At 56.3% G+C, this 11,309-nt stretch overlaps 1 protein-coding gene across 1 annotated transcript in view; it reads left to right on the top strand.

Moving 5' to 3' along the window:
* Nucleotides 1-11,309, top strand: part of AGRN (agrin) — a 117,758-nt gene that overhangs the window by 72,168 nt on the left and 34,281 nt on the right. The window contains exons 4-7 of the mRNA XM_009325180.1: nt 2,200-2,415; nt 3,565-3,789; nt 5,960-6,184; nt 6,333-6,539. Of these exons, the coding sequence (XP_009323455.1) occupies nt 2,200-2,415; nt 3,565-3,789; nt 5,960-6,184; nt 6,333-6,539 (873 nt within the window). The remainder of the gene's footprint in view (nt 1-2,199; nt 2,416-3,564; nt 3,790-5,959; nt 6,185-6,332; nt 6,540-11,309) is intronic.

Below are 11,309 nucleotides of genomic sequence, written 5' to 3'. Positions count from 1 at the left end.
CCTTCCCCTTCCCCTTCCCCTTCCCCTTCCCCTGCCCCAGGTCTGGTCGCTAAGACAGCTCCGTCTCTGCCTCCCCTGCGACTGGCAGCTGATTATGCACTACACCGTTACACTTCTGCTCCACAGACCTGCGCCTCGGGGCGGGGGGACGGGATGAATCCCCACTTGTCCTGCATTTCACATTCCCCACTTGCACACCTCCCCTGCACCCTCTAATCTCGGAGCTCAACAGGCTCATCTGCATTGCAAAAAAAAAAAAAAGAGAGAGAGAAAGAGCAGCAATGGAAAGAGCAGGAGAGACTATCCAGAGCGCTTCATAAAAATGATGAATTGCTTTTAGATATTGGGCAGGAGAGAAAGAGAGCTCTTTTTTACTTGATATTAGTCTCTTAGTGGTGCATTGTTGCTGTGCATATGAGCTCAAAATCTCAAGGCAGTCAAAGGCAAACGCCCAGGAATTGAAGTGTAAATGAGCCGCTGTCGAGCATTTTATTTTGCCTTCTATGATTTCTCTTTCTCTCATTATGTAGGTCAGTCTCCATTTCTAACGTCTGCTGTGTGCACAGGAGAGCGCGGGGCGGTAAGGTGTTCCCGGAGGTGCCCGCTGCGCGTGGGCGCAGCGGCAGCGCGGCAGGTGCCGGTGCAGGGACTGCGCTTGGCGCAGTGGCTGGGCCGCCTGCCTGCGTGGGCCTACGTACCCGCCCAGTGGCGCGTGTTGTGAGTGTAAGGGCAGTAACCACTGGGCAGAAAGCTCTGGCATCTCTTGCTCGCACTGTCTCACCTGCAGACAGCTGAGTCTGGAGACACCTGTCCTCTCCCTTCCTCCCTCCAACCGAAGAATTACATTTCCTACCACATTAGCAATTCAGATGCTGAACTGGTCTGTGCTGGCTGCTCTGATTAGTGGATGTGATAAGGAGATTCATGCATCTCCTTTAGTGAGACACCAGCCATGTGATTTGGCTGCTTAGCATAAACGGCAATGAATAAAGCAGTGTGCGCGCGTGGGACTATCTGTCCTGCACTGGGACAGGTGAGGATGTTTTCTTCTCCATTCCTTGACTTCCCTTTCTCTTGCTGGTTAGCAGAAAACATGTTGTGTTGTGGAGGACTCACAAAGGCTTGAGCAGAGGGGCCCTGGGCAGAGCAAGTGCTTTCCGGAGCCCTGGGGACGCTCCTCCGTGTCTGTAGTGGGGTTGAAGGCACCTCCCTGCTCATGAGCTGGGCCTTGACCTCCCTGCTGTGGTGCAGAGCTGGTGACAGAGCTTTCTTTCTCTAATTCACGCTGGTAATAAGCAGAATGGGCAGCCTGGAGTGAGAAGGGGCACAGAGGAGGCAAGAGGGCTGACCACGGGTTTGTTAGCTCCTTTTGGACCATGCTGTACCCTAGCCTCTTCCTTCCCTGTCCTTGCATGGTTTGAAGGTGCCTAGCACATATCCTGCCTTACCTGGCTGCTCTCAAAGGGCAGCAGGGCTCAGTCACTCGGGGGAGACTGCAGCAGAGCCAACGTGGATGGTAGTGCGGTGCCCGAGGGCAAAGGGGGTGCTGCCTTCCAGGACACCCTCCTTCAGAGGAAGCTTTCTCTGGGTCACAGGATTTACCGACCCCGCTGTCCATGCTGCCCTTCCCCGTGGCCTCCGTGCTGTCTGCTCCGCACGGTACCGGTGCGATGGAGCAGGTGCTGAGGTTACTTGTGCCTTTGCTTAATGCCTGTGCTCCATGCACAGGCAGGAGATGGGGACTCGGGGTGCAGCAGCCCTGGCCTGGCAGCCTGGCTGCCTCGTGCTGTTCCCTGGCTGCGCTGGGCAGACCCTTGTTTCAGGCGTGAGGCTTTGGGGTGGATGGCTCTGGCAAGCTTGGCTCGGCCCCCCTATACCTCAAACGCACCCTAGGCATCCCTGGAGAAGGACCCAGCTTAACCGCCTGGTTCCTGGCAGGCAGTGAGAGGCGGCATGCCGAGATGATGACATCCTCGCCCTAAGCCAGGAAAGGACCTTGCTGTGCCTAGAGCATCCTCTTCTTGCTGGCCCTGCCCTTGCAGTCCTGGTCCCCCAGAGGGCTGCAGCCTCCCCCCGAGCCTGGGTGGCGTGAGCAGCTCTGCCAGGGCAGACAGGAGAGGCACGGGCGCTGGTCTGCATCCCTCCTGTTTGCAGAGGAGCAGCCGCGGCTCACCGGTCTCTCCGTGTCTGTGCCCACAGCATGCCGAGGGATGCTGTGCGGGTTCGGGGCGGTGTGTGAGAAGAGCTCCACCGACCCCTCCCAGGCCTCCTGCGTCTGCAAGAAGACAGCTTGCCCCGTCGTGGTGGCTCCTGTCTGTGGCTCCGATTACTCCACGTACAGCAACGAGTGTGAGCTGGAGAAGGCCCAGTGCAACCAGCAGAGGCGGATCAAAGTCATCAGCAAGGGACCGTGTGGTGAGTGCAAGGGCAGGCTCTCCTGCTTTCGGGAGCTGACTGTGTGAGGCCAGGGAGACTTGGCCCGAGCTCGTGTCGTCACTGTGGTGCTGGTGACGTCCTGGGGGATGGGGACAGGTCTGATGGAGAATCACCAGCTCTGCCTTGGTGATCTGCAGAGTTTAATAAGCAGGGAAACGGATGGCCAAAGGCCCTTCAAGAGGTGCGTGGCAGACAGTGGGGAACAGCTTTCTGTCTCAGGCAGCTCTGCCTGCTGCACCACACTGCCTCCCCAGAGTGGGTCACATCTGCCACGGCTAGAAGTTTGGAGTTGGAGCGACCAGGCGCATGCACAGGCTGGGTGGGCTGATGAAAGCCCTTCCCCAGCCTGGCATTCACCAGCTGTGAGCAAGGAGCTGTGTAAATGAGACCCCAGTCTCCTCATCTCAGAGTAAATTAACTTGACCTTTCTCTCATGCAGTGCTCTGGCTTGCAATAAATCTGCACCCAGCACTCCTGCTGGGGCTCTTGTCAGAGGGGAGAGTGCTGAGTGATTGATTTAAATAACAATCATAAAAAGTAAAAAATAAAGGAAAAAAAAAAAGGAAAAAAAAGCTGGCAAATAAATTTTGGCCCTTCCCCATCAGTGAGGAAATTGCTCCTTGAGCTCTTCCTCTAATTACGGTTTGCAGGAGGTGCCTTAAGGACCCTTGTTTTGCTCGTTTGCTGAAGCAAGAGGATCTCGGAGAGCACGGGAAGGGAGCTCGCAGCAGTGAGGCTGAGAGGTTTAGAAAGGAGGGGCTCTGCCTCAAGTGCCAGGTGGGGAGTGAGCTCCTTTCCTCACGTGCCGTGGGTTTCGGGGCTGATCCTACAGCCTCACGATCCTGCCTGCCTCTGCGGACATCAGGGTGGATGAGCTCGCTGCTGCGGGACCAGGTACATGGCACTGACTCCAGCGTCCACTGAAGCCGATGGAAGGACATCCATTGGCATCGTGTACATTTCTGGGCACTTGGAGGGACTGGGGCTGTCTAGGTAGATATCATGGTGTGTTGAGCTTATTTGTCCTGTAAAAGGGGGAGATGAGAGAGGAGCAAGCGGGAGAGGGCAGCACGTGAGCACAGGCTGCTGTGCTCATGCCTGTGCCGTGCCCCCTCCTCTCTCCCGCAGGCTCCAAGGACCCCTGCGCAGAGGTGACCTGCAGCTTTGGCAGCACGTGCGTCCGCTCCACTGACGGCCAGTCGGCCAAGTGCGTCTGCCCGTCGTCCTGCAGCGGCATGCCCGAGAGCACGGTGTGCGGCAGCGACGGCAAAGACTACCGCAGCGAGTGCGACCTCAACAAGCACGCCTGCGACAAGCAGGAGAATGTTTTCAAGAAGTTCGATGGCGCCTGTGGTGAGTCCCCTGCCCCCCTGGGCGTACTGCTTTAAAAACGTTTCCTCTTGCATCAGGAGTATTGTGGGCAGACCAGTGGGAAATGGCAAGGGTTGGGGGAGAAAAACCTGCCCGCACGCCTGCTGTCATCAGCTCAAAAACATGGGCTGGGCAGAAAAAGGTCGGTCTGTGGGTGACGGCTTCTGAAACTCAGACCAAGCCAGCGCTTCCCCCACGGCATTATGGCTGTGGGCGTTTCTGCTCGGGACCCACTGACCTAGAGAGCAGTGGCAACATCTGTGCCACCTCCTTTCCCTCCTGCCGTTTTCCCTGGCTGGAGTCCCCCGGCTGCTGCTTTTGGCACGAAGCCTGCTGCTCGCCGGCGTCCCAGGGCTCGCGGGGCAGGCAGCTCCCTCTAATTAAAGAGCCTGACAGGCACAGATCCCAGAGCGCAAACACAGTCCTGCCGCTCCGAGGATGGCTTCCTCTTTGGCTAATGGTGGCTGTGGATACTTGTAATTAAAAGCAACTGTATTCATTAGGAAAGCCATGAGATCAGCCAGGACACGTGCCAGACCAGTGTTTGTCCCCGGGGGGAGGAGTGTGGGAGTGTGTTTGGGCAGGCTGCAAACCTGGAAGAGCTTTAATTACGCTTTCACTGCTCAGTCCCAAGTAGGGCGAGATGGGTGCAAGTGGGATGTGCGAAAGAGGTGATGTCACGCTGGGTGCCCCTGGTTTCTAGGGCAGAGCGAAGGCTTTGAGCCTCACTGTTCCTTTGAGGTCCTCCTGATTTTAGCTGGGCATTAGCAGAAACTCAGGCGGTCTGCGTTGAGCAGCCGGGCTATAAAACCTGAAAATACTTGAAGGCATTTGGACTCTATTGGGTGTGCTGTAAGGCTTGAGGATGTACTGCAAGGTAGGGGTGAGAGCGGGGATGAGCGGTGCAGGCAGAGCACGTCTCAAAATATTTATCCTCATCATGCAGTCCCTGAGATATGTCTGTGCATCTGCCTCATCCCCAGCCCCTCTGATGCGGTCCCCGTCTCCTCAACTGTACCGCATCCCTGCCTCACTACAGCAGCCTTATTTACCCACAGCTCTGTGAGTCCACGCAAGATGTTCTTGTGATTTTGTTGGGGTTTGTGGAGGCCTCCAAGGAGGTAACAGATCCCTGGCTGTCTGCTGGTGTGACTGCAGGGCAGCAGCGAGCACGGGCAGCTCTTGCTGGAGGAGGAATGGGAGATGGATTAGGTAGGTCCTGGGGGAGCTCCTTCATCTGCTTCGTTTCCATTATTACTGCACGTGCTAAAATGGACAAAGCAAAAGACTTGAGCTGTGACCCTGTCCTAGGCCGGCCTTCTCCAAGGGATGTGGGGGCGGCTGAAAGGGAGGTCCCTCGCCTGCTTGCGAGAGGCCGAGGAAACGGGGTACTGTATTGCTTCCTCCCCTTCTCAGCCTGGGACTGTGGCCAGTGCAGGGATTTCAGACTAGTTGGAATAAAGGGTGGAAGCATTTGCTCGTGTTTCTGCAATTGCAGAAAGTGAATCGGCACTCTCCAGGTACCATGCTTGACAAGGAAGAGAAAAACCCAGGGCTAGAGTAGGGATTAGTGAACAGTCGGCACCTGTTTTGCCCATGTCTTTGGTATGCTAATGTGAGCTCAGCTCATCAGAGAGGGTGATCCGGATGAGCCGAGACTGGAGCAGTGGGGCAAGGCAGCATGTGGCCCTGGCTGCCTTCGGGGCTCTTCCAGCACTTTGGGAAGACAGGGAGGGAGAGCGGGAGGAGCAGGATGGGAGTACCAAGCATCTTGCAATGCCCAGCGAACGCCCCGTGGACTCGGGAGGTTTGCCTGGGTTGGGGGAGAGAGAGAGAGCCCTGTCCCCTAGACAGAGGGGAGTTGAAGGCAGCTCAGGATGGGAGAAAAGGCAGAGCTCATCCCATCCAACGGTCACTTTGGAAAGGGCGTGTGTCCTCAGTGTGTGCAGCTCAGTAAAAAATGAGTCCTTGCGTGTGCAGAGCCCTACAGATGGCCAGTCCCGAGGAAGAGATGAGCACACGTTCAGTGCTACTGGGGAAGGTACGGAGGGAGGCTCTTGGGGCCAGCTGGGAGGGAGGAGGGCAGGCCAGGAAGCCCCTCTCTGGGCAGGGCGTCAGTGTGCCTGACTGTATGCTCTGGCTTTGTGCGCAGACCCTTGTAAAGGCGTCCTCAATGACATGAATCGTGTTTGCCGGGTGAACCCCCGCACCCGAAAGGCGGACCTGCTCTCCCGCCCCGAGAACTGTCCCCCAAAGAGGGAACTTGTGTGCGGCGATGACGGGGTGACTTATGACAATGAGTGCGTGATGGGGCGCTCGGGGGCCATCCGGGGACTGGAGATCCAGAAGGTGCGTTCAGGGCAGTGCCAGCATCAGGGTAAGTACCTCTCTGCCTCCTGGGGAACAGGAGCATTCGGGTTCCTGACCTTCCCCGCCGCTCCGTGCCATGCTCTTGGCAATGAGAGTATACCCCCTACCCCTGTCCCCGGGGTGGGTGCAAGCGGTGCTATCCTCTCTCCTCCCAGACAAATGCAAGGATGAATGCAAGTTCAACGCTGTCTGCCTGAACCGCCGTGGCACCACTCGCTGCTCCTGTGACCGCATCGCCTGCGACGGCGCCTACCGGCCTGTCTGTGCCCGGGACAGCCGGACTTACAGCAACGACTGCGAGCGCCAGAAGGCCGAGTGCCACCAGAAGGCTGCCATCCCTGTAAAGCACAGTGGACCCTGTGGTAAGCACTGGTGCCGCCGGGCTGGTCGCCTGCAGGAACACTGGTACCCCCACACCTCTCACTTCCCAGCCTCAGCAGCCACTTTAAGCCCAGCCTGCGTCAGTCCCTTCCGTGCAGGCAATGGTGCTCGTGTTGATGCTGGAAAGCTGCAGGTAAGTTGTGACTGGGTGCCCACCGTCTGAGCAAGCCACAGGCTCTCTTCAGTCTTGCGGCCGACAAGCCCTGAATATCCGTTCCTCCCTGTTCTTTTTCCTTCCAGCAGTCGGCAGTCCTTCTGTCTGTGTGCGTGTATGTGTTCCTCCTTGGTCTTGTCTCTGTCTGATGTGCTCAGTAACACGGGGAAGAATCATTTGTGTTTAAACAGTACCGAAGTGTCTGTGATGTCCAGCTGGTTTCTCTCATTCACCGCCACGGCCAGGTGCACGTTCGCCACCACGCAGTTCCCGTGCAGCCCACGCCATTCATTTCTCCTCCCAGGGTAGTGCCAGCCCCCTCGCTCCTTCCATGCTTCCCCCTCCATGCCTGCCTGCTTCTCTCAGCTCCAGGTACTCTCCGTAAGGAACTCTTCCCAGCGTGCCCGCTCTCTGGAGGTCTCGCCGTGTCTTTGTCTCATCTCTGGGAGAAGCTTTTGACCTTCCCAATGGACGCTTTTTCAGGCGTATGTGATAGGATGGGGCTTTGGGTCCCTAGGATGTTGGGAATGTCCAATTTTAAAATTATTGCACAGAAAATGAGGGAGGTTAAACACGGTCACTGGGTTGATTTGTATGAGTTGGAAGGACTGTTTGTTTCAGCTCGAATTGGTTTTCACTAGGTCTAGAACTGTGTCCTGTTATTTTAAGCTGATGTTTTACAAGGTATCAGCTGTATCAAACCTTCTGAAGTACTTGGAATTTAGGCCTTATGTTGTGGATCTGTTTTGTTGGCTTTGTGCTCCTGCAGTAGGTTTTTAATGCTGCCAGGCCCAGCTGCTTGAAAACTGTTTGTCAGGCTCCCAAAATCACACTCAATGTAATCACAACTGTTATTTTTAATCTTCTGTGTCACTGTGTTTTCTGGTGGTTGGCTAATTAGGAGTCAGTTCCCCAAGTTTTCCCTGCAGGGAGGGCGAGAGAGGCACCTTTCAGTCCTCTGTCTCCCCGGGCCACGGGGAGCCGGTGCTGGACGGCAGCCAGCAAGCCTTGCCGGGGAGCCGTGCACGCCGGCAAGTCTGGCGCTCGTTTTCCTGCCCTGCTGTGCTGCTGCGAAGCTTTGCCGGAGGTGTGACCGGCCTCTGGGGCCGGCATGGGAATGCACAAGGGCCGCTTCTGGCGAGGCAGGCTGCCTCGACGCAGGGGAGGGTGAGGGCGAAGCGAGGTGCCCGTGGCCGGGCTCCGCTGGGCTCCCAGGGCAGCCCTGGGGCAGTGGGGCCAGGAGGTGGTTGTTTGCAGCTGGGTGGCCGGGCCCTGGTGCCCTGGGCTCTCTACAAACCCTTCCCTGTACCTCCTTTAGAGTCAGGCCCTTGCTAAGGCTTCCTGAATTTCTAGGGCGAGCGGAGAATTTGTGCTGCTAGTTACCCTGCTGTCAGAGGCGCATCATTTCCACCACGTTCAGTGGAGTGAGGCCAGTGGACAGTAGGATATGGTCCTTATGCATCTGCCGTTCCTCTCTCCATCTTACTCTCTTTTATTTTAGCTTTCCCCCAACTTCTCTTCCTGCAGGTGAGGACAGCAGATGCGCACATCTGCTTTCAGGAGCTATATCCTTGTGGGGTAGCATCAAGCAAAGCCTGTCATCTGAGGGAAGTAAATCAAAGCTGGGGCTCTGTCTGCCAAAGCCTAGGATTTCAAAGTCCACATGACGGCTCCAGGCTGCCCTGTAGCAAGCCACCATGAGGTGTGGGCAAGCCTTTGGCCTCCCCATCAGCTTAGGAAAGCATCTTCTCTCTGAGCTGAGTGCTGCCCTTTGGGAAGAAAGCACGTCCTCCTCTGTGTCACCAGTTCAGACTCAATGCGAGATGGGAAACCGAGTTAGAAATGGGGACGGGTTGGTGACGTTGTTTGCCAGCCTGTGTGTCAAGACAGGTCTTCTCGGCATGAGCACTGCTGGTGGCACTAACGTGTCTCCTGGCTGGCTTCGTGGCCGAGGCTTCCTTGGGATGCAGGGGTGCAGTCCACCAGCACAGGCTGGGACGGGACTCGTGGGACACTCGGCAGCGGGCGAGACCGGGGACTGAGGGAGCTACAGGCTCTGTCTGCATCCAGCACCCGGGTTGGGGAGCGTGGCGAGTTCATCCACGCCCCTGTGCTGTGAGGATACAGGAGATGCACATAGCTGGGGAAGGGGAGGAAAAGAACAGCCGTTAGTATGGTCGCAGCGTTTTAATCTCTTACACATACCTGTCTAATGAACTCTAAGCTCTGCTGCTGTCTTTTCCAGCAGCAAGGCAAAGGAGGCAAAGCCAAACAAAACAGTCCAGGCCTTGTTTTAATCCTTCTCTACTTCTACACCGTGATGGGGCAGTTGAGAAAGAAGGGATGGGATGAGACCGATGTGGACAGGAGGTGGAGGGAAGGTGTCTGTAGTTGCATCTGTCTTTTCCTCCCTGCCTCTCTCTGCTCTCTCGCCCCCTGCTCTCTTTCTCCCTCCGCTCTCTCTCTCTCTTTCCTTTTTCGTCTGTGTCTTGTGTTTTACAGTGTTGCCTGTTTGGAGGAAGGAACTGTGTCCTCGCAGCACCCTTCCGCTCCCTACCTGGACATCTCTGCTAGGAGGTCGGCTTTCTCTCCTTCTCCGTAGCCAGTGACAGTCCTGGCCTCTTCTCACTGCTCCCCTCCTCTCTAGTTTTGCTTGAGAGCCCCTGGGATGGAGAGATTGCCCTGGTTGTGCTCCCATCCCTCGCCCCAAACACTTCCTGCTGGAATGGAAATGCCTTGCAGTGCAGTGGGGTCTTGTCCGGTGCTTGCTGTGGCTTGACCCTTCGAGGCAAATGAGAGTAGGAGCAGAGGTGGGTGCTGTGAGCCCCCCAGTCCTTAGCAAGCCCCTCTTCGGCTGATACATCAGTCTGGACTGCCCCTGGTTGATCTTACCTCTCCTTTTGCCCCCAACTAACCCCCCTTTCTTCCCCACCTCCTCTTTCCCAGAGACTTCTGCCTGCCTGGGACTGTGATGCTTGTCCCTTTGCTCACCGTAGTGTGCGTCACGCTTGTTTGTGCAAGTCCAGTGGGCAGGGGCTCTGCAGGGATTGCAGCTCCCCTCCCCAGTGTCCAGCAAAGCACCGCGTGCCTTTTGGAAGAACTGAGGAGCTGTCTGTGCTCAGATACGGTTCTTCTCTAAGAATACTCCCCTGTGTCCCTGTGGAGCTGGTGCTGGAGCCCGCTGGGTGTCACGGGCACAGATTGACGGGGCGTTATGGGTTATGAACCAGCTTCAGAGCCTCTTCCCCATAGCCGTCCACAGGCAAGGCTTGCAGGAGAGCTCAGCGTCCCCAGGGCTTGGTTAGGTTTCTGCACAGCTTGGCAGCCCGTGAGGGATCATGCCCTTGAATCAGTCAGGGTGCAGAATGAGCATTTTTGTTCTGTGCCTCCGTTTACCTGCCTACAAGATGGAGAAGGGCCAGGAATCAAAGCAGGTCTTGATTATAGCACAGCCTAAGGCCCTTGCTCAGTAGGTCCTCATTATATCCACCTACATCAAAATTGGTGCCAAAATTCCCATTGACATCTGCAGGTGCCCAGGGCTGAGTGGGAAATTTCATAGGCTGAGGTTCAGGCTGTGAAGGGACTTCATGTGCTGCACCTCTGCAGGTTTGCTTGCTTAAGAAGGGCGAGAAATGTCAGGGCAGTGTTCTCCATCGGGCCTGGCACCTCCCTGCACTCTCACTCACTGCTCACTTGCTCCCCAAGATAAGAGTGTGAATTTGGATTTCAAATGAACGAATGTATTTGCTTCATGCTTAGCTCGTTACATCCTTACTGCCTAATTGTGTCCAGCAGAGGCGCTTTCTCCGTGGAAGCCTGTGTCTCTGCGTTTGGGGGACATGATTGTGGTACGGATGTTGTTTTCAAAAAGTGAAACGCAAGCAGGAGATGTGAGCAGCATCACAGGGCTAAGCAGAGCAGGGAGCGGTTCCTGGTCCTTGGGAACTGCTCATAAACTCTTTGCTGCAGGGAAGTTGGGGACACAGTTGAAAAGGCTGGGTCGAAGTAGTGGCCGTGTGCCTGAACTGTCCCCCTCTTCCCTGTTCCTTTGCAGACTGTTGGCTCTAAGTTTTGACTTGGCAGGTGCTTCCCAAAGAGCCAAATCCAAAATTCCGACTTGCCTGTGCCCAGGCCATTTTCTCACTGGTTGACAGCACGCAGCCAGACTCCTGAGGGCTCAAGCCTTGCTCTTGCTCTGTAGATACGCCACCATGGTCCTAGCAGGGCAGGAAAACGGATCTGTTGCCCCTGTCCACTCTCTGTGCCACGCCAGCCGGCTCCAGGGGGCTTTGTCTTTCCCACTCCACTCCGGCTCCGTGCCTGCCTCGCTGTTTGGTGTTGGTGGGGCTGCGCTGTGTCTGCCTGTTGCATCCATCTCGCCTTGGCTGCATTGTCTGTTCCCCACATCCGTTTTGTCATGTGTCCTCGTCAGTGTTCAGTGCGGATTAAATCTGTGTCCTTTCCTTGCCCCAAGTTCTCAGGGCTTTTCTCTTGAGTCACAAGAAGGGGGTCGCTGGGAAGTGCTGGGTCTCTCCCCAGCAGCACGGCCAGTCCTACCTTTTAGCTGCCTGTCTTGGCTTCTGGCTGCGGGGGG

The sequence above is a fragment of the Pygoscelis adeliae genome, unplaced genomic scaffold (assembly GCF_000699105.1).
Source record: "Pygoscelis adeliae isolate BGI_AS28 unplaced genomic scaffold, ASM69910v1 Scaffold36, whole genome shotgun sequence".
Taxonomy (NCBI): domain Eukaryota; kingdom Metazoa; phylum Chordata; class Aves; order Sphenisciformes; family Spheniscidae; genus Pygoscelis; species Pygoscelis adeliae.
This window is presented reverse-complemented; position numbering and strand designations above follow the sequence as displayed.